Source organism: Dunckerocampus dactyliophorus, chromosome 5 (assembly GCF_027744805.1).
Source record: "Dunckerocampus dactyliophorus isolate RoL2022-P2 chromosome 5, RoL_Ddac_1.1, whole genome shotgun sequence".
Classification (NCBI taxonomy): Eukaryota; Metazoa; Chordata; class Actinopteri; order Syngnathiformes; family Syngnathidae; genus Dunckerocampus; species Dunckerocampus dactyliophorus.
Window position 1 is genome coordinate 26943295 of NC_072823.1, and position 23874 is coordinate 26967168.

General features: G+C 41.5%; 2 protein-coding genes across 5 annotated transcripts in view; both read right to left on the reverse strand.

Annotated features, from left to right (window-relative positions):
• ptdss2 (phosphatidylserine synthase 2) lies at nucleotides 1–22307 on the reverse strand. Its single transcript, XM_054777525.1, has 13 exons — nucleotides 22120–22307; nucleotides 21413–21698; nucleotides 15710–15811; nucleotides 11908–11990; nucleotides 9183–9250; nucleotides 8833–8967; nucleotides 7569–7619; nucleotides 6400–6513; nucleotides 6194–6312; nucleotides 5975–6089; nucleotides 1626–1771; nucleotides 1352–1537; nucleotides 1–1271 (listed from the first exon to the last, which is right to left on the reverse strand). Exons 2-13 carry the CDS (start codon nucleotides 21625–21627, stop codon nucleotides 1118–1120), a joined length of 1488 nt encoding a protein of 495 aa, XP_054633500.1. The 5' UTR covers nucleotides 21628–21698; nucleotides 22120–22307; the 3' UTR covers nucleotides 1–1117.
• Nucleotides 22308–22820: 513 nt separating this feature from the next.
• LOC129181841 (ankyrin repeat domain-containing protein 26-like) overlaps nucleotides 22821–23874 on the reverse strand; it is a 58165-nt gene continuing 57111 nt past the window's right edge. For all 4 annotated transcript variants that reach the window (XM_054777520.1, XM_054777516.1, XM_054777518.1 and 1 more), the window contains one exon: nucleotides 22821–23784. The gene's annotated coding sequence lies outside the window, so the exon portion shown is untranslated. The remainder of the gene's footprint in view (nucleotides 23785–23874) is intronic.

The window sequence follows — 23874 nt, forward strand, 5'->3', positions numbered from 1 at the left end:
GACGGTTTCATATCTTTTTAATGCAAAACATATTTGGTTGTACAGGAGCATCACTTGGTCTTCTAATCGAAGACAAGTCAGGTATCTCCGCTGGCCGGCTACACAGCAACTACAACATCTAAAAAAAAAAAAAAAGCAGCCTTCTACTGTATTATGGCTTGAATTGGAAGTAAGGACATTTTAAGACATTTTGAAAATGATGTCAAAGGTATTGCAAGTTGCAGCAGATAATACACTTTGCTGTTTTAAGTTTATGATTAAAAAATAGGGATGCTTAATGTAAAAACAAGACATACCTTTTATTTTTAAAAATGGGAGGCAATGGGAGGAAAATCAGGTGCAATGAGATTAGGTCATCTAAATTTTTGGTGCTGTTCTGATTTATGACTTCAGTGTTAAAGCTGTCCTTGCTTTGGCTGAGTGAGACATGATTTCATTCACCTAACAAGATGGAGGTTGACAACTTATATAAAACGTAAAAAAGAAAAAAATATATAGATACTGACACACACAAAAAAGTTTGGTCTTCAATGAAGTTCCCACTGTGACTTGTGAGCCCGGTGTGATTGTTGCTGTTGTGCTGCTTCACAATCTGGTGTTGCTGTTCTTTAAGATACGACGACTACAACAAACAGTCCTCCTTATGCATTGTACAACAGCAGCAGTTACTACACTTTGAAACATTGTTACTCCACTATTTTTCTTACAAACATTCATCCTGAGGGGAGTGATGACGGCTTTGGCAGGAGGATGAAAAAGCTGTTTGAAGTAAATCATCAACATCAACCTGATATGAACTCAGAAAGGAGCCCCACAAAATAAAAGCATGTTTCCAGTCATACGTACAAACATGTTTCACTCTGGTATCGGTGTCATTATGTTTGTAGCACTGTGGTATCGGTGATGCACTATGGGACCTACGCCAACAACAGCTCACATTTAAATAACAAAAGTTCCCTTGTAAAAAAAAAACAAAACCAAGCAAAGCCCACTAAATACTGACTCCAGTTGGTCCAACTGGCCTCGCCCAGCCAGCGTCTCTTCCAGGAAGCAGTGGCACACAGTGGCCGTGTTCATCTGTCCTTGTGGTACATCCTCTTTCACTGCTGTCTATCACTCAGGACTTCCTCTGTCGCAGAATATCTGAGGCGCCGTTCAGTTTGCTCCGTCCTGATGGGGCACCGGCGCTGCCGTTCCCCACAGTTCGCTCTCGCTCCATAGGGTCTTCCTGTTTGCGGCGTCGTGTCTCTTTGTAGCGGAGTGTGATGTCACTGGGAAAGAATACAGTCTTTAACCTTAACTTCAGTTCTAACCCTAACCCACCCTTATTCAAATCGTGCCGTGTTCTCACCGGATGAAAAAGCGCCAGAGGGTCCATACGAGGATGATGAGGAGGCCCAGCAGCCAGCACTGCGTGATGACGAAGGGAATGGGCAGCATGATGGTGTTGGGGTCGTACTTGACAACAATGAGGAACTCTGTCACGGTGATGGCCGCCACCAGCCATGCCTGCTGGCCCAGCTTCTTGTGGAACTTCCTGTGGGCAAAGTCCAAAGAGGTACTCAGCCATGAGTGGCGGCCTCCCGCCCCCAAGCTTTGCCGTGTTGGTATCGCTCGCCACTTACGGGTCGTCCATGAAGTCGTAGATCTCCCTCATGGCCACGCCCCCCACGTTGACAAAGAAGACCAATCGCAGCAGCACCAGGTAATGCTCTGGAGGCATCCACAGCACAAACTTCAGGTAGAACGTGTTCAACTCTGCCAGCAGGAACTGGAAGAACAATCCAACAACACCAGTTTATCAACAAGAGCTTACTAGTGCAAACTAACATTTTAAAGCGCATGCAGATGTTGGTAAAGCTGCTGGATGCTGACCACTCATGATGCTTAAAATGCAGCTACTGCCATCTTGTCACTTTGATTAAAAAAAAAAAGACATGAGGAGGATGCCTACAGCCACAGTTAATGCCAATGTTCATTTTGATTACCGGAATTTGCAGTGTTTAAGCTGCACCCACTAAACTGAGAGGAAAAACAGATTTGTACATACAGTATAAGCCACACATGTCCACGTCATAAAATGGCATATTGTGGGACGCATGAGTCCGTGAGGACCAGGTAACTCTTTATTTGACAGGAGCCAATCATGAGCTATGGAAAAAACTCATGACGAGCTTGTCAACCCGTTGGAACTCGCAGGTCAACAGTCTGACTCACAGCCTGTCATCCTCTCCCACAGAACAACAAAAGCAAACCAGCGGCCATTATCATGAGGTTTTTCAACAGAAAATGTGAAGCAAATGATTGTGGCAAGGTAAGATGCTTAAAGGAACAAATGTTTACCTTAATGAACACCTGACCAAAAACAATGCGGAAATAGCAGAGAGAGCTAGATATCTGCGGAAAGAAAAAAAAAATACAAGCAACATGGACCTACCATTATCATGGTGGACCTCATGATAATGGTAGCTGGTTAACACATGTGGACAATAAACGACTAAACTCCATAACACATACGAACAATATTGGAGGAAGACAGAGACCCAGACGCAAACTTCTTTTCTCATATCAGAAATGACTGCTGCTACCAAACAGATGAACAATATGATGATAACTTTCATATACGCAATAAGTTGTCAATCATTCACATTAATAGCAGAAGTATGTATGCAAATTATAATAATATCAGACAATACCTGAGTCTATTTAAGGAACCCTTTAAAATAATCGCAATTTCAGAAACTTGGATTAACAGCGTGGACAACAAGGGCGTGGACTTTGAGCTGGAAGGTTATGACATGACCTGCGGCAATAGGAACAACAGAAGTAGAGGAGGAGTGGCCGTGTATGTGGATAAACACCTGAACTATAAAGTGGTAAAGAACATGTCATTTGCTATCGATAACATTCTAGAATGCATAACTATTGAAATCAGTAAAAAGAAAAGTAAAAATGTACTAATAAGTTGTATATACTGTATAGGACACCTTAGTCTAGCATTGAAATATTTGAGGATTGGATCAAAGCAACATTCACAGACATTAGCCAAAAAATTATCTTTGTATGTGGAGATTTCAACACTGACCTTCTGAATTCCAATAAGCAAAACAGAATAGATAACTTTATAGATACAATGCACCGTGGAAGTCTTTATCCTAAAATCACCAGGCCAAGTACATCACTGCGCAACATTCATTGCTAGCATATTCACCAATGATTTCGATAACAACACAACAAGTGGACTGCTAATTAATGATATTACCGACCATATTCCAGTGTTGACGATTTACAATGAAAACTATAAAAAGGGAAAGAGGAACGATATCAGGACATTCAAAAGATCACATACAGAGGAAAGTGTTAGCGCCTTAAGGAAAGATTTGGAAAAACAAAGATGGGAGTGCGTATATAGTGAGGATGATGTGAACGAGGCATATAAAAACTTAATATTTATATGACGTGCTGTAACAGACATTGGCCACTGAGAGAAGTATCTAATAAGCAAAAGAAGAGAAATCAGCCATGGATGACCAAGGGACTACTAAATGCCTGTAAGAAGAAAAATACACTATATAGGAGATGTATAATTAAAAAAATAAAGAAGCAGAAAAAATATATAAAACATACAAAAATAAGTTAAACATTTTGAGAGTGTAGGAAAGAATATTATAGTCAATTATTAAACAAGAACAAAAAACACTAGAGCAACATGGGGCATCCTAAACAGTATTATATGGAAGGGTGTTAAGGAAGCAGACTACCCTCATTATTTCATAGATGGAAATGATAAATATGACAATATGAATGAGAGAGTTGAAAAGTTCAACAACTACTTCGTAAATACTGGACCGCAACTGGAAACAAAGATCCCAAATGACCCACCAGTAGAGGAAAGGAATGAGATTATAGACAAGAATCCCAATTCCACGTTCCTCACTAACGTTACACAAAAGGAAATCATCAATATCATTAATAAATTTAAAGCGAAAACATCAACCGATTGCAACGGAATAGAAATGGAAACGATAAAAAGGGTTAAAAATGACATTGCACAACCGCTAATGCACCTGAGCAACCTATCATTCCAGACAGGTAAATTCCCAAACAAAATGAAAATAGCTGAAGTAGTTCCAATTTTTAAAATGGAAACAAACATCAATTCATAAACTACCGACCAGTGTTCTTATTGTCACAATTGTCACAAAAAGCTATTTAATAATAGGTTGGACAATTTTATAAATAAAAATGAGTGACTCGTGGATAGCCAATACAGATACACAACTAACATTTCAACTTCCATGGCACTGATAGAAATTACAGAGGAAATCACCAATGCTACAGATCACAGAAAGTGCGCAGCTGCGGTATTTATGGATTTAACAAAAGCCTTCCACACAATTCATCACAATATCCTAATGACAAAAGTAGAAAGGTATGGAATCAGAGGGTTAGTCTTGAATTGGGTTAAAAGCTACTTAGCAGACAATTCTTATCAACAAGAGAGGAGAAATATGATCTTAGGGGAATATTTAACCTAAAACACTTACATGCACGGACAACCCTGAAAACTTTCAGCATTTCTGGATGTGGAATCAAGTTGTGGAACGGATTGAGGAAGGAACTCAAACAATGCACTAAAATGAGTGATTTTAAGAAAAAGTACAAGCAGTTTATGTTCACAAAATACAAAGAAGAAGAGACCTGAACTACTGTTTACATACAATACAATTTCTAACCACTACTACACTGACTACTAACTCTTCATTGTGGTGAGTACATGGTCTGTACTCACTCATTATCAACCTACCATTCTGTCAACCATTTTAGTAGTAGTAGTAGTAGTAGTACTTTATTAATCCCACAGCAGGGAAATTCACTTGTTACAGCAGCAAGCAAGATACACAAGTGAAGAATGCATAGTGACATAGTGAATACAAAATGGTTCAGGTGTTGTAGAGCCTGATAGCGGTCGGTATTAAAGCGGTCGGTATTGTCAGTTATTATCATTAAGTCTGTAGCTTCCTTTCAGTGAGTATAAACCTTGGCTATGATTGCACTATATTGTCGTGTAGCCTTACAAAGTACAGCTGGAAAAACAAGAGGTGAATAAATGTATTGCAGCTGATGTGAAACTGATGAGGGGTAGGATTAAATAAGCCTTGCTTCTTCCTACTCCTGTATGGATATGCAAAATTGTGAATTGTACCATGTGATGTGCTACAGTTTGATTCATATCCATGTTCAGGATGAATTAAACCATTAAACTGTGTCATCTTACAAAAAAATGCTAAAATCACCACACAGCAACTTACCAATAAAAGGTAGCTAAGAAATATAATAATGTAGTACCAAAACGAGTTTAAAATAAAAAAACACCTTTTTAACAGCTTCCTATCTTGCATTTCGTCCCAGCAAAGCATTTCATGGACATGGCTGCTGGGGGAGAGGGAGCCTCCCTCTGGGCTCAGGGCTCCTCTGGTGGACAGAAGCAGCTGATCAATCACTGCAGCGGCCCGGCAGCCATGTCCAATGAAATGCTCTCCTCGGATGAAATCGGAAGCTGTTAATATATATATATATATATATATTTTTTTAAACTTGTATTGGTACAACATGTCGTAGATACTTTTGACCTGAAAACTTTTCTGTAAAACGCTGTAAAAAGTGTCCACTTGGACATATTGAGCTCATGTTTTTTTTTTAACGTTTGTGTGGGAGATAGTTCCCCAGTTCCTCCAGCAGACATTTTATAAAAAAAATAAAAATAAAAAGATAAAAAAAATCACACTGTCAATTAGCGGCAGATTCTGCATTGATTATTGGCTAATTCCGTGATATCATCCGTCTGCACTTCCATTAACTCGGAAAACACGGCCCTAAGAGAGACTGCGTCAATTAATGGCAACACAATAGATGTTTCTTTATAGGAAAATGTTTTTAAAGATTATTTGCTGAAAGGCTGCTGGTGTCTCACCATGAATATGATGCCCAACACGGCGAGCCAGCGCCGAAGGTTGGACGCGGGCTTCCACTCAAACTTCACCCAGCTGTACGGCGTGAACTGGAAGGCGATTCGCTTTATCTTTCCTCTGAGAGACAAACACAGTGAAGAAACAAAGGAATAAAAAAAGGAAAAATGAGAAAAAGGAAAAAGAAATGCAAGCTTGGTGGCGTGACGAGTGGAGAGTCTGACTTGTAAGTAGGGATGTTCCACAGGCCCTGCCATTGATACGGCTTCATGGACAACCACGCCAGCGTCTTCATGCCGCAGTAGATGCCCAGACTGTTACACACCAGCACATCCATTATCCACTGGCACAGAAACAACAAACATGATGAGTAGTTGCTAGTAAATATGGCTGAGGAAGATAAAACACAACGACGATCAACGGCACATACGTGGTCCCACCAGCACTCTGAGAAGTTGGGCAGCTGGTGCTCCAGGCTGTACTCCAGAAACTCAAACATGACACTGATGATCATACACATCCACCAGTCCCGAATCATCAGCGTCTATGACGGTAAACAAGGAAAACATCAGCACAATTCTACCGACTCTTTAACCATGTGGTCATTTATGGTATTTTTTTTTTGTTAATTCCTGTGAATGGAAGCTTTCTGGTGGTTTTGGAGTATTTTGGCACTTTTCCCGACCTGACTTATAGCAGATATGATCGATGGCACCGTTAAATGACTGGGCTTCACATTACAGGCAGGCCTTAAGCAAGGGCAGTTGATAACAAGAGAAGAGGAAGAAACAAATGTTGCTTCAACCGAGCAATAGGTGGCCAACTTTCTGCAATTGCAGGATGTCCATACACGCTTTCTAATGTATGGTAGAAATAACACCACACATGTCCTGGCAACAGTTTAAAGCGCATGAAGAGGCAGATAAAACTGCTGGACGCTAACCACTCATGCACTTCCACACCAATGGGAATGACACTGCAAGAAGTGTCCAAGATACTTGAGCTCTCCGGTGTCAGTACGTGGACCTAGGGGTGTCACTAGACACTCAGCTGACAAGACGAGACGATACACAAGACGAGAGACAAGACAATATTTTAAACTTTACTTTTAAGAAAAGTAGAATGAAAAAAATCTGACAAGATATTGCAATCTACTAATTTAATTTTGACTACTTTACACTCTTCTGTACTCTGTGTGTATGCTAGCGGCCCCGCCTCCACACACAGAGACAAAGAGACTGTATGACTGACAAAAGGGGTCACTCTGTTCGTGCTGTTGTTCTATGGAACAAACGCACCAAGGTGCAGAAACCAATTCACAGACTAAACACTCTTCCTGCCTGTTTGGAGGCTGAGGAAAACAGAGGCATGCACATGGCAATGTATTTAGGCAGGGTGCAATTATTGAGTTCATTTTCATTTATTGTGTGATTAATTAATGTATTTTTTTTATTTTCCCAGGCCTAGTGCCTACAAGACTTTTTTTTTTCCAGAACGAGAAATCTGACACGAGATCTTGTGACACCCCTGGTTGAAAGAGATTGTCCTCACTGGCACATGTTGTACTTTGCAAGTATTCTGTCATATGTACAAACTTACCTTTATATACCACCCCAGGAAGTGAGCCGGAACAAAGCCATCCATCTTGTCCTGCCGAGAAAGGGTTAAAAAAAACAGGACGCGTGTTATTCCAAAGGAAATAGAAATGCATAGATCAGGGGAATCCATCCCATCCATCCATTTTCTATACCGCTTCTCCTCATTAGGGTCGCGGGGGCATGCTGGAGCCTATCTCAGCTGACTTCGGGCGAGAGGCGGGGTACACCCTGGACTGGTCGCCAGGGCACATATAGACAAAACCATTCACACTCACATTCATACCTATGGACAATTTAGAGTCACCAATTAACCTAACATGTATGTTTTTGGAATGTGGGAGAGTACCTGGAGAAAATCCACGCGCGGGGAGAACATGCAAACTCCACACATAAACGCCCCAGGGGAGAATCAAACTCAGGTCTTGCCGATCGCCAGGCTGTTACTGTGTGGCCAACGTGCTAACCACTAGACCACCGTGCGGCCCGATGAGGGAAATACAATCTCAAAAACGCATGATATAAAAATTAAAATACAGTAATCTCTTGATATTGTGGTTAATTTAAAACGACCGTGATAAGTGAATTTCCGTGACATTTTTAACATTCTTAGAGCCCTCTAGACATATATCTGGACAAATAACACTCCTATTGTCACTTTTACACTCGAAGTAAGTAATAAGAGAAAATAAGACATAAGACAAATCAGACACGTGTTGCTGTAAATGCACCGGTGCTAGGGGAGCTGAGTCGGGGGTTCAGAGTTTAGTTTTAGCCCGGCGTGGGTTACAGTAGCCAGTGTTATGGATTATTGTGCCTGTTGTGAGATCATTCAAACCTGCAATAATCAAGTCTGGTGCTTGTGTGTCCCACCAAACATTACAGTAACATTACTGACACCTAGTGACCAGTGTAGAATACTACATATCATCACAACATCTTTGAATGAGTCTTCTGAATGCCTTATATTTGTATTTTACTTCATTTAAGCATTTTGATGCTTTATTTAAGCTAAATAATACATGAACTTTGCTTAAATATGCACACTTATTTTACTAACAGGCCATATTCTACCACAAAAGCACGATTTATGAAATAATACATTTTTATATAAACCATGGTAGAGTGAAGACACAAAATCCAAAGCACAAAGTGGTGAGTGGTACTGTCAACTCTAAAATGATGAGAGGGAAGAATGTAAACATTCAACAACAACATTCAACAACATAAACATGTAAATCAATTTATGATTTAAAAAAAAGTTTTACCCAGAGATTGTGAAAGGGATCAGTAGCATTGTCTGGATCGTAGATGAGGCAGTTACCCCCATAGTCACGCTCAGGGAGGGGCACGCCCAGTTTGGGATCAATGTATTTCATGAACTGGCGCCCATCATGCACCGTCTGGGTAGCATAGGTGAAAAGTAAAGAAAAGATAGCAACATGAGCAACAAAAAGCCATGAAGAAACATAAATGGGGAGCCGACCTGATGCATCTGGGTGGCCACAACCCTTTATAATCTGTTGACTAGTGCAAAAAATTTATCATTTTAACAACCTCAGGAGTGAAAATGCCTAGCTTTTTTTTTTTTTAAAGCACCAGTCATGCGGGCACTCACCTGAAAGAGGATGAAGATGAGGAAGAGCTCATAGACCACAGTCACGCAAAGCCAGAACCGCCAATAAGCTGCGGAGAGAGACAAAAATGTGAGAGTAGAATACTGCAAGGTGTTTCTAATATCTTGGTTGTGCACTACAGGTGTACTATTACAATGATGTATCAATGTATATTCCTAAGATCCAACTGCATCAATCTGCGCTCGGCAAGTTGCCCTTCCGGACGACATATATCGATCTAACATCGTTTAAAAAGTAATCAATCGATTGCATCAATACTAGGAAATAAAGCATCGGATTTAAGCATGGTAGGCTTTATATGGATGTGTGTTTTTTTTATCACTTTTAATGACAGACATTAAACATTACTCTATTAAGTCTGCCTGTGTGTGTGTCCCCGCGCCAGCAGACAGTACAACGTAACATGGCGAATAGCAGAGGACAAGCTGGCGAGGGAGAAATAATTAAGCCACTATTGCGGTCCTGTGTGTGGAAACACTTTGGCTTTTGTAAAGATGGAGATGTTCTAAATAAGTTGCTCGCTGTTTGTAGGATATGTAAAGGTCAAGTAAAATACCACGGCAACACAACAAATCTCTCCAACCACCAACTAAGGCTCCATGGGAATTTTCACAATGCTGACCGTCCCGGCACCTCACGTTCCGGGACGTGAGGTGCCATATCTTCTGCGACATGCTGAAGATATGAGTCATGTGGTTGAAAAACCCGAGTTCTGTGAAATGATTCGAGCATTGGAGCCACGGTACCTGATACCGAGCCGATCACACTTCTCAAAAAAGGTTATCCCTGCATTGTACTAAAGTACTAAGAACGATGTGAAGCTGTCGCTCTCTCAAGCTGAACGATTAGCGATAACGACAGATGGCTGGACGTCATGCTCAAATCAAGGGTATGTGACAATGACTCTCATCACATTGATACCAATACTGTACTATTTTTATGGTGAAAAACAAAAGCAGAAGTAGCAGGTAAACCTCCTGTTGAAATGTTGGTTGCACTTACTGTACTTTTATTGAAAATGTATTGAATATTGAAAATGAGAGCAGAAAAGGTTAACCTGTTAATTCAACCTCAAGTGTTGGATGCACTGATTGAATTTTTGGCTAAAAAGTTAGTGAATCAATTAAAAGTTACTGAATCGTTTCAGACTGTATCATTCTAAGTGGTGCAAATCAAATCGTTATTAAAACAAATCGCTATACCCCTACTGTGCACCCTGCAACTACACTAATAAAAATGCTGAACAAATAACTCTAAAATGCCAATAAAAAGAGCATCTTTAGAAAGGCAACATTGTTTGTCCAGCTAGTGGAGGTGCACAATACAAACACGTTATGTTATGTTGATGCCACCGACTCGGCAGGGAGATTCATTTCCTAAAATCCCTCTGGGCACTCTCCCTGGTTACCCAGCAGAGGATACAACAAGGTGAACAACTGAAGCTGCTTGGTTGCAAAGTAAACACTCCGTTGTTGATTTACAAAGCTGCATGCACCACCCAGTTAAGATTCCTTCCTTCCTTCCTCCCCCACTGGAGTTACTTGTGCATGAGTGAAGTTGGGAGGTAGGACGAGCCATGTTTTGTTGCATTGAAGTGTCTTTTGCATGATGAGATGTAAACATAACCACACAGTGTGGAAGGGGCATTAAGAGAGTTGAGATAATGTTATACAGGTTCTACCAGCACCATGAAAAACTAATATCTGTGTTGCTTTCAGGTCCCTTTAGAGCTGGGTTCTCTTAGTCTGGTTTTGTCAGGCCCGCCCACTATAGCAAGCCAGACCGCTTGGATTTTATACAAACCAGCCGAACCGGCATGAAAACATGAGCGGGCCATCAGCATCCTTTCAGAATTGAAATAATACGACTGCAAACCTGCCAACAATGGGAGACTTCAAAGACATTATCAGGGATGCAACCCAGCTTAGCAGTATCGAGGAAAAGGCTTCTTGAGACGTCATCTGTACTTCTGTGAAGAAGGTGTCGGACGTTTCGCTCCTCATCCGAAGAGCTTCGTCAGCGAACTAATAAGTGCTGGTAGCTTAGGCCTTAAATACAGTAAGAGTGGGCGGAATTGGTGTGCCAACACCCTCCTACTATTGGTTCCTTACAGTTAACACCTCCGATAAAAGGGAAGTGTCGCTCCCTGAATTGGGTATGAACGACTCTGAGTCGTTCATACCCAATCCAGGGAGCGACACTGAGTCGTTCATACCCAATTCAGGGAGCGACACTTCCCTTTTATCGGAGGTGTTAACAGCAGGATAGGATTATACCACTACTCCGCCCAGGCTTAGTGTAAGGAACCAATAGTAGGTGGGTGTTGGCACACCAATTCCGCCCACTCTTACTGTATTTAAGGCCTAAGCTACCAGCACTTATTAGTTCGCTGACGAAGCTCTTCGGATGAGGAGCGAAACGTCCGACACCTTCTTCACAGAAGTACAGATGACGTCTCAAGAAGCCTTTTCCTCGATGGACAACTCCTGTACGACTGAGAGCCTACACAAACGCTAGCTTAGCAGTAGATTTATCAGAACAGGACAGCATGTCTTCATGAACATCTCAATGGAGAGGATGCTGTTTTTGGCCCCCGATTGACATGACACACACAACCTTCATCCAATCGCCCTCCACGTTGGTTTTCAAAGTGCCCGCTCGTATCTTTACGATGTGGCTGCACAATGCCGACAGTGTTCATCTTACCTGGATGTGGTCGAGTGAAGGGTCCATCTTTTGCTTGTGTGACGCCAAAACAGAGGAACACCAATATGCTGGCCACAATCCCCCTGGAGGACATAATGATATTCAAAATCTATATAAACATGCAAAACAACCAGGGAGAGGCATTTGGATAAATGTCCTCGATCGACGGGGAATAATCATGAAGTCATCTCTCAGAATGTTCTGAACTCCTGTCTCCACAACAGTATTGTATTAGCAGGCCTGCCAACCCAGTCCCAAAAAGACATTGCAGCTGAGTGCAAAGCCCGCCACACTGAAGTCCTGACCAACCCCATCGCGCATCCACAGCAGCACCACAAAAAAACAGCAAGACAATCCTCGCAAGACCAGAGGCAAAAAAGAAACCTCAACCCCCCCCCCCCCCCCCCCCAAAACAACCACAGCTGAGCATTTTTCCTCATATCTACTTTTGCTGACTATTGTTCAGTTTGAGCAATATCACTTGATCAAGCCTTGTCTAACTACAAAGACAAGTTGTCCCTTGCAATACCATGGTTCAATTATCGCTCCCTCGCTCTATTGCGTTTTTTTCAGAAATTAATTCATTAATGATCGGTGTTTTATGGTAGACTATGGTCTATTATTAGTGAAAACATATTGAAATACAAGTGATATATAGCATTCTGGTTTTCGGCAGCAGGAATGTCACATTACATTACTTTCTTACTTTGTACTCGATGTAGCCAGCCATAGATGCAGTCAAAAAAATAAGGTTTTCATCCCATTCTGTGTGGAAGTTGTAAGTTTGTGGCTTCTTACTTTATCTTTCTTAGTCACTTTGTTTGAAACCCTTTCTTAAGTTTAGAAGAAATAACTTCGAGGCTGTTTAGCTTCCTAGCGTGTTAGCTCACTAGCTAGCAACCGTCTTGAGTCCCTGCAGCATATGAGTTGTGCACTGCAGTGTAAACAATAAATAATAGGCGTATAAGGACGACTATAGGGATGTTATTTCACGTCAAGAGGGCTCTAATATTAAAAACCGTCAGAAACATGTTTTCTATTCTCTAACTACAAAAATATTCAATTTAGTAACATTGAATCCTATCCGGAAATTCATTTATCACGGTCGGGTCTAGAACCAATTAACCGCTATATACGAGGGACGACTGTAAATATAATTTGTGCAGATATCAGATCGATATAGGTATTGGCTGATACTCAAGGTTGCAATATCAGTATCGTATTGGAACTGAAAAAGTTGGGACACCCACAGCACATACTGAAAAATCAAAGGAGGCGGGGTGGTGGGGAATGGGATTGGGGGGGCGGGGGTCAGTCTGTTTTTTGTTTATTTTGTAAAAAAGCCCCCCCAAAAAAACCCACACACACCGTTATTGTTGGTGATTAGTGTCAACGTTTCAGATTTTTGTCTTTGCGTTGTTCCTTTTTGCTCCATTTTTCAAAAAATTGTTTTTTTTTTGTTTCATTTTATATTTCTGTGCTGCGGCCCACTAAAAAAACGAGTCGTGTCGCACTTTGGACACCCCTGCTTTCATAGCTCTTCATCAGGGTTGAGCGCGTAATGTGACAAGTCAGTTAGAAACCACAACTGTCATCGACCATTTAGCTTGTTAGCTTACTTTGTTTCAAGCAAACAATGGTATTTAAAAGAGATGGGGAGGGTTATTGGAGCTGGAAGTAATTACATTACTTTGATTGATACTGAATCAACAGCACCTCTGCTGGTTGCAGCCCAGTAGTGCACTCCATTTTGCCTTACAGGGAGTGCAGAATTATTAGGCAAGTTGTATTTTTGAGGATTAATTTTATTATAGAACAACAACCATGTTCTTAATGAGCCCAAAAGACTCATTAATATCAAAGCTGAATATTTTTGGAGCGGGGCTTTTTTAGTTTTAACTATTTTAGAAGGATATCTGTGTGTGCAGGCGACTATTACTGTGCATAATTATTAGGCAACTTCCTTTCCTTTGGCAAAATGGGTCAGAAGAGGGACTTGACAGGCTCCAAAGTCAAAAATAGTGAGATATCTTGCAGAGGGATGCAGCACTCTTAAAATTGCCAAGCTTCTGAAGCGTGATCATCGAACAATCAAGCGTTTCATTCAAAATAGTCAACAGGGTCGCAAGAAGCGTGTGGAAAAACCAAGGCGCAAAATAACTGCCCATGAACTGAGAAAAGTCATGCGTGCAGCTGCCAAGATGCCACTTGCCACCAGTTTTGCCATATTTCAGAGCTGCAACATCACTGGAGTGCCCAAAAGCACAAGGTGTGCAATACTCAGAGACATGGCCAAGGTAAGAAAGGCTGAAAAACGACCACCACTGAACAAGACACACAAGCTGAAACGTCAAGACTGGGCCAAGAAATATCTCCAGACTGATTTTTCTAAGGTTTTATGGACTGATGGAATGAGAGTGAGTCTTGATGGGCCAGATGGATGGGCCCATGGCTGGATCGGTAAAGGGCAGAGAGCTCCAGTCCGACGCTTGTGGGGCCTTTTCGAGTTGAGGATGGAGTCAAGCTCAACTCCCAGTCCTACTGCCAGTTTCTGGAAGACACCTTCTTCAAACAGTGGTACAGGAAGAAGCTCGCATCCTTCAAGAGAAACATGATTTTCATGCAGGACAATGCTCCATCACATGCATCCAAGTACTCCACAGCGTGGCTGGCAAGAAAGGGTCTAAAACAAGAAAAACTAATGACATGGCCACCTTGTTCACCTGATCTAAACCCCATAGAGAACCTGTAGTCCCTCATCAAATGTGAGATTTACAAGGAGGGAAAAAACAGTACACCTCTCTGAACAGTGTCTGGGAGGCTGTGGTTGCTGCTGCACGCAATGTTGATCGTGAACAGATCAAAACACTGACAGAATCCATGGATGGCAGGCTTTTGAGTGTCCTTGCAAAGAAAGGTGGCTATATTGGTCACTGATTCGTTTTTGTTTTGTTTTTGAAATGTCAGAAATGTATATTTGTGAATGTTGAGCTGTTATATTGGTTTCCCTGGTGAAAATAAATAATTGAAATGGGTATATATTTGTTTTTTGTTAAGTTGACTAATAATTATGCACAGTAATAGTCGCCTGCACACACAGATATCCTTCTAAAATAGCTAAAACTAAAAAAGCCCCACTCCAACTTCCAAATATTTTCTACTTTGATATTAATGAGTCTTTGGGGTTCATTAAGAACATGGTTGTTGTTCTATAATAAAAATTAATCCTCTAAAATACAACTTGCCTAATAATTCTGCACTCCCTGTAGTCGCTGCAACGCGCAATACATCAGTTTCACAGTCCAGCCTTTCCCAATGGAAGAAAAGCTATGGCAGTGAATGCAACGCCAACCTGGCGAAACATGGCGTGCAGACAAGGGGAGCTGCTTTGACCTTACAGATGAACGTGGGAGGCTTAAGACGGGTACACATTCTGGGAGATTACCACCCATTTGTGCTCGATGGCGTGCCAGCTACAGGATAGGAAGTGACGGATTGAGTGTCGCCTGAGCGAGAGCGAGATCCACCATCAAAGTAAGAAGCTGTAACATCTTTATCCACCAGCACGTCTGCGCCAACTGAGGCAAATCCTGTTAAGAGTAGTCTGACAATCGCTCACAGCGGCCGCACACATTTCATGCTCCATGCTTGCAGTTCTTCATCCATCTCCCACCCACATTCGGAGGCGGTCGAGGAAAAGCAAATTAAAAGCAAATCTTCGCTATCCTCGCTCATTTCTGCATGCAAAACAACCAGTTTGAATCTGACCCTATAAATGAAGACAAGGTGATCGCCACCTGACCTCTTGGCGTTGTAGGCAGTGTCCTGCGGAGTCTCCTCCAAAAGTGTGACGTAGACAAGGGCGCAGGTCAGGATGAAGAGAACAGTAACAGTGTGTGCCCGCCTGTGGAGATAGAAAGATATGGAGACGGATGATGACAGCAGGATTTGATCATGTGTAAGAATAAAAAATAACACACGTAGGCACATACGATGACTCACGACAGGCGTTACAGGCTCTTATCAGTCAATATGACCTTCTTTACCATACACTGTTGAGCAGAGATCGGCAACCTGTCAATCATGAGCTACTAGTCGATCTTTGGGACTTTGCCAGCCGATCGCGAGAAGATTTTGAAAAAAATGTATTATTATATCAGTGGCTTTGCCTCCCAAAGACCAACCAACCGGCACACATTTTGTCCACCGAAAACGCCCGTAAGCCTCGGCACTACCCAGGCAGCAACCCGCGAGCCCCAGCAAGGAGCCCAGTCCCCAAAACCAAGCCAGAGGTACACGAGTACACAGACTGTCCCCCTCTTGGAGCCAACGCCACAAGCCCAACCCAGACCGAGAGCCACAAAAGTAGCAGTGTAGGGGTGCCCAAAGCGGCCAAGGGCCATCTGTGGCCCGTGGCTCATTTGTCATTGCAGAAATAATATATATTTTTTTTAAACAGCAAATAAAAAAATTTTAAAAATTAAAAAAAAAAATTATACATACATACACACACACACACACACACACACACACACACTCACGCTAGAATTTGCATTTTGCACATTTGGATCTTAATGAGGTTTTAAGTACAGCTACAATATGCAAAAACAAGAAGGGGGAGTGACACAAAAAACACTTTAAAAAATAATTTATTAAAAGCAACAATTAAACAGAAATAGGCTGTTTATCAGCTGATCAAAAGTTTAAGACCACAGGTTATAAAAGGCAAAATCTGCTCAAAATATTCATTTTCTGTCAGGCATTCACACTGTCATGCCCTCCTGATGGCTAAAGCTAAGTAGCTTCCTCTTTTTGAACGTGGTCGCATTGTCAAGCTGCATAAGCAAAAAAAATGACACCTGCGCTGAGCCAGAGGAGCCAATTGCCTGTCCATCAAGACACAGGGCGGTCTTCGACCCACATTAAAAGGCCCTTACTGGTGCCGACTGCATTAACCATTAGATGGCATCTGCGGAAAAGGGTTTAAAAAAACAAATTCAAAGACCGCGTCTCCTTTAACGCCAAACTGCCCTTTTAGACTTTGCCAGGGAGCATCAAACATGGGACACTGAAAGGTGGAAAAAGGTTGTATTCTCTGATGACAAAATGTAACCTTGATGGCGACGTTACTGGCATGACAAGGAGATCCCACTTGAGATGTTTTCTAGCCGGCACATTGGAGGGGGGTCCATCATGATCTGGGGTGCTTTTTCCATTCAGTGGAACACCGGAGCTTCAGGTGGTGCGGGGTCGTCAAACTGCGGATGCTCACGTGCAGATGTTGCAGCGGGCATCCCTCATGACTGAGGGCCCTCGTCTGTGTGGTAACAGCTGGGTTCTTCAACAGGACAACGCCGCAGTTCACAATGCTCGCTTGACCAAGGAGAATAACATCACTCTTTTGGAACATCCTGCATGTTCCCCTCATTTAAATCCCACAGAGAACATTTTGGGATTGATGGCAGGGGAAGTTTATAAAAAGGGCCATCAGTTGATGCCCTTTGTGAAGCCATCTTCACCACTTGGAACAATGTTCCCACTAGCTTCCTGGACTCGCATCAAGCATGCCCAAACCAATTTTTGAAGTGATTTAACAAGAAGCTACTCATTACTGGGTCCTACTGTGAACATTTTTTGTTCTAGGTTGGAGAGTTTTTTTTGTTATTTTTTTTTTTGTTTTGTGTGTGTGTGTGTGTGCGTGTGTGTGTGAGTGTGTATATATATATATATATATATATATATATATATGGTGGGGGGGGTGTTTACACCTTGTGCAGTTTCACGGCAGACACCAGGGATCTTGGTCTGAAAAAGATTGGTGACCACTGCTGTAGAGCAATTGTTCCAATACTCAAACCACGAATGCTTCTATATTGAGTATGGTCCTCACTCTTCATTAACCGTTTTTATTAAGTATCTTCTCAATGAACAATACATCTGTGTACAGCTTGTATAGATAGATTCGCTGAAAATGGGTCAACACAGAGCACTTATTGTTGGAACAAACGAGTAGCAGACAATGAATACAGTCAAGGATGGTGGCTATACAGTCATGGTTTGGGGCTGCATGACTGCTGCCAGCAGTGGGGAGCTGCGATTCAAACATGAACTGTGATACTGTGACGCACAGCATCAATCCCTCCCTTGGGAAACTGGGCCGCATGGCAAGATAAGGAGCCCAAGCACATCTCCAAGATGATCCAAAGGTCTTGCTCAGGAAGATGAAACGTGAAGGTGAAGAATGAACCCTGTTGAGTGCCTGTGAGATATCCTCAAGCAGAAGAAAGGAAGGAAGGTGGAGGAGTGCAAGGTGTGTAACATCCACCAACTCCAGTGATGTCATCGTGGAGGAGGATTCCAGGAACAACCTTGGCAGCTCTGCTCAATTCCATGCCCAAGAGGATTAAGGCCGTGCTAGATAACAATGGTGCTCATACCTAAATATTGACACCAATGACACAATTCTCACTTGTATTGCCAGCTATACAGCAATAATGGCTGTACAGTATGTTACTAAATAAACTACTCAAATAGAAGGAATGACAAATGTATCAATTCTTTCATCCTCACATTGTGCATGTCAATCACTCAGTGTTGGCAGAGAAGTTAGAAACTGTCAGCACTGTATTACGAAAACATCTCCACCACCTCTGACGGACTTTTGTCTCACAGCCTGACTCACAGGTTTTGCATTTTCTTCTTAGACTCCTTATTCAACTTGTTAGGCCGGAAACACACGGGTAAGCTGCCTGCGAAAGGGGAACGACGACATAGCGACAGCCAAGCTTGCTTAGAAGCTGGCAAAACTAGACCAATTAGAGCAAACATTTATATCATGTTAGCTGTCTTGTGAGCAACTGGAGAACCACAGATATGAATGTAATGTTTGATTGAATTGCTTCTTAAAACAGTAGTGGGCAAGATTTGTTAATTGGTAACAAACCAGAGAAGATGAAAGGAACTTCCCTGTACTATTACGTGTCAGGCAAACAGGAATCGTAATTAAATAATGAGAAAAATCTGTTATGGTACTTCAGGGGGGCCACACGGTGGCCGAGTGGTTAGCATGTGAGCCACACAGTCAGGAGATTTGGAAGATCTGTTTTTGAATCTCCATTGGGCATCTCTGTGTGGAGTTTGCATGTTCTCCCCATGTGTAGGTGGGTTTTTTCCGGATACTCCGGTTTCCTCCCACATTCCAAAAACATGCATGTTAGGTTAATCGGAGACTCTAAATTGTCCATAGGTATGAATGTGAGTGTGAATGGTTGTCTATATGTGCCCTACGATTGGCTGGCAACCAGTCCAGGGTGTACCCCGCCTCTTGTCCGCGTACCCGCGACCCTAGTGAGGATAAGCAAAATTGAAAGTGGTTGGTTGGTATTTCAGGGGAAAGTAAGTGGCATAGGAGGTCAAAATTCAGGCAAATTTTGTTCTCCTACAAGACAAGAAAATATTCCACTGACATATCATGTGGTCCTCTCTCTCCTAATCATCCAAAACAAGCTGCCAGCATTTCCTTTCTCTATTACAGATGAACTCGGATGCACATGAGCTTTTTTTTAGAAAATTAAAATGTGGATTTTCTTGTGACATCAGAAGGGAAAATAAACTGTACTTTCTGCATCAACAAGTTGAGATTTACCCGATCCTGGGTATAGGTCAGGTAGAGTTTAGATAACCTGGTACCATGCGGTGGTGGAAGCAAAACCCCACTCCCCCTTCCTTCCTCTCATAAAGCGGTGATGAAACACACAGTTGTATTTCACAATGCTAAACAGGAGAATGTCAATTTTCCGGACTGGCCACCCTTGTGCATTTTAGGTTTTCATGTCAATAGCAACTGACTTCTCCAGTTTAATCATCAACAATACAGTTGTCTATTGTTGTATTGTGCGGGGTTGTAGAGAAACTGATGACCTCAGAGGTGTTTTTACACTAAATTGAGAGGACACTTTTGTACATTACATATGCTAAAACCAGTCCATTGTAAGTCAATGTATGTTAAGCTATCTGAACAAAAATTGCTTTGTGTTAGGTGACAAAGCAAATCAGCGATATGTAATAATCAGGACTGTCAAATGATTACAATTTTTAATCAGATTAATCAGTTTTCAATTGAATTAATCATGATTAATCACCATTTACAACTATGTCTGAAATAGGCCAATTTGTACTGTATTTTATTGAAAGAAAGATAAAGGACAGGACAGGATTATAATATATTTGTGTGTATTAACAGCTCTAAATTAACTGAAAATGTAAAGTTAAAAGATAGCACACATCTGAAAAACTATTTACCTAACACTAGTTTCTTTAATAGTAGCAGAACATCTGAATCACACTTTAACCGTGTTATGGGAAATGAGGTGTTGCATTCAAAGACACCTTGTAATTTTAAGTTTAATTCACACGTTTTGAGTTTATTTTCTGGGATTTCAAAGCATACTTAAATGCAGCAAATTGCACTTCCACATTAAGAGTTACAAAGTGAGCGATAAGAAGATCCACTTACTGTTTTTCTTTGTCTTTCTGCTTATTTAGACCACACAAATGTATAATACACTTAAAATAAAGATTTTGTGTTGTTCAGAGTGTCCCTTGAGTACATGATGCATGTGCATTAATTGCGCTAAAAACTGTAACGTAATTAATTAAATAAATTAGTTACCGCCGTTAACACGCTATTTTTGACTGCCCTACTAATAATATAACTCACTAATAGTAAATGTATTTTATTTTTAGAAAAAAATAAACTAGCTACGGGCCAAAAATGGCCCCAATGATGACCAAATGAAAGCCCAGATAATGGTATCTATCACACTGACGTATGTATATCTGTTGTAAATAAATAATAATACTGTTCTGTTGGCCATGGATGTTCATGTGTGCTGTGTTATTCCTGGGTTGCACGTGACATCACATCCGGTTGCTGTCGTCACATGCTCAAACCGAGTGCATTCATAGCTAAAGTCGTGTTAAGTGAGAGCAAAAATGTCACATATACATGCGCTTCCGTCCTCCTGCTGAAAAAGGTGGCTGCAGCACCTGTCTCTCTCAATGAGTGGAGCAGAGTATGAACATGCTTCCATTTGCAGTGGCTAAAAACAAGCAAAATGTATACAAAAAACAAAAGTTAAACTACTGTTCAAACTGGAAAATAAGAATTGCTTCATAGAAGAAAACTATAGATTCGTCTTTTCCTCATACTGATTTTTACACATACACTATACCTGTTGTGTATATATACACACACACAATATACATAACGTCATAAAGATGTACACTCCTATAATTCCCAATAAATGCCTTATAACTAATTAAGATGTGTAGTACTCTCTGCAGTTCAGTAAATAAACACCAGTGGCTGGTATAGAAAAACAGGAAAAGGTCACCGCACTTGCTATGAGTGGACTCTGGGTTCACCTTGAGAAGCACCAGGGTGTCTTTTACCTACAAGTCAACCTCTTGTTGCAACATGCTAGTGACGAACATGAGCACTCACCAGAAAAACGTGTTGGTCCCGTCGTCGTACACCTCACACTCTGTGTTTTTCCGCTGCAAGCTCTCCCTGGAGGTCTGCTTAGCGACTTTGGCTTTCACCGGCGTGTTGGGATCTAGGGAGCCATGCTCTGCCGCGCCATTGTTGACCGTCTCCGAAGCGCACCTGCCAGCTGTGGCGACGGCGACAACACCGCTTCTCCTCACCTCCAGCTTCATGGTTTGAAAGGATCCACCCGAGCTTGTTTTTTTATGCTTCTGTCAGCCGCACCCAAGCGACTGCCAGCATCCTGATGTGGCGTGGAGAAATGAACATTACGTGGGAGGAGATTAATACCAGAAACGCCTCCCAGGACAGCATGTGACTTGACCAAAACATGTTGCGAAGACGCCACCGCCTGCTTATTACGCCAATTTAGGACCGTTTAACGCAGCCAATGTTGACAATGCTGGATGAGAGTTAATGTTCTAGTGGCAATATTTAATAATACACTTCAAGACAACCTGGTAGTGGTTTAGCTAGGCTAGCGGCACGAGCTAAAGGTAGCATGCTAAATCTCGTGTGACCTTGCTTAGAAGCCCTCTTAATTTACCAATAACTTTTAATGGCAACAAAACATTTACAATTCCCACACTGTAACTGTTGTTCACACATAACATTTGGACTATTATTATCATTGTAATAATCTGAAATTCAAAAACCCAATTTACCGACGAAATGTGCAGGGTGAGCGACTCCAGGGGGCGTGCGCACCGGTTAGACTCCTTGATAAGAGGGTTTTCAGACGAAACGCCATGAAATTTTGAGCAAACACAATAAAGTTAATTAACAAATCCACTTAGATTCCACTAAAGGCTCCACACGACGTCACGTGGCCATGGCGGCTCATATTTGCTGTCAATTCCAGGCAACCAAGAAAGCGGCCCTGATTTGTGCTTTTCAAAATAAATGCGTTGTAAGTTACACGCAATGTTACGATTTTATTTTGAAACCGAAACACAGGAAACGCCATGGTGGAAGTCGCAGGACAACACTAAACAAAACCGGTTTCCTCGCCAATGTTTTGGGTCGTTCGATTACGCCACATCCGTGTAGGGTTGGCCTCGAACGTCAATAAGAAACAATGCAGACAATAAAATAACGTTCCATCCTAGGTAATTATTTGATCTTCGAGTAAATTACAGTATTCGTTATTTTTCCTACCATGTTTCATTCTTTCATTATTTTATTACTATGTGTATGTTTGTACTTTTATATCAACTGAGCATTTACAGTTTATGTACACATAATCTGTCTTGCCTGTTTTAAAATGCTGACAAACCGTTTACACCACTCCATTTCAGAGTGCTCATGAAATGATTTATTTACATCCTTCTAGTGATTTACAGGATTTACACACTTTATATTTACATATTCACAAACATAATCTAATTCTATAACTACAAATACAAAAAAGAATACCCAAACAGAGATCAGGTATCAAACAGCTAGCCAAAGTAACTTATCAAAAACTATGTATTTAAAAAAATAAATTATAAAACCAAGACAAAACATTTCATGTGTGACTGCACATATCAAGTAATGATACATACATCAAATTCAAACACACCAATAACAACGTAAAAATCCCAAACCAGGATTATATATAAATACGAGTACTGTATATTGTTTACAAAAATGGAATCTTTTGCTTTAGGATGCAAGATACAGTATATTAAACACACAAACACACACAATTAGCCACATTAGGTAGATTTACCATCTAATGAGCCCTTTCATGACAATGCTCAGTTATGATTGAAAGAGGTATTAATTTAACAATATTGTGGTTGTGCACTGCATCACATTGAAGGCAATTTCCAATATCTTGCCACATTATTTAAAGGAAGAGGATCTCATTAGGCTGAGAGAGTGTGGCTAATCAGTGTGATCACTTCCTGAGTGCTTAAGTGCAATGTGCATTGAATTCGCTTTTCTCCATCAAAGGGAGAGTAACTTCTTCATTCTTGATGGAACATGACAGAAAATGGCTTTGGTCCTGATGTTGGTGGAGCCTGTATCTTAAAATGACGTATAGCACCAAAGTCAGAACAGCAATTGTGGGCTAGGACCACGCTGCTTATATATTTATTTACGTATATTAAAAGAGCTAACAGTCAGCGAGCACTGTGAGGTCAGCTGATACGTCTCAGGCTGATGCTGAAGTTGTCACGTCTAAACCCAGTGCGCTGGGACTGTCCCTAGTGGTTCTTAGACCTCATGGCTCTCCTTCAGGACTTCCAAGTACTGCTGCTTTGCTCTGCTAACAGGGTCCACGCTGGAGGCACAGCCCACTGGAGACATGCGGCCCAAAGAGATGTCAATTTCTGCTGAGGCTGAGGAGGGAAATGAACTTTGCCCTGGTCACATGACCGACTGATCTATGTCAAATACTAAACTGCAGAATAGGAGTTTCTAATACTCAC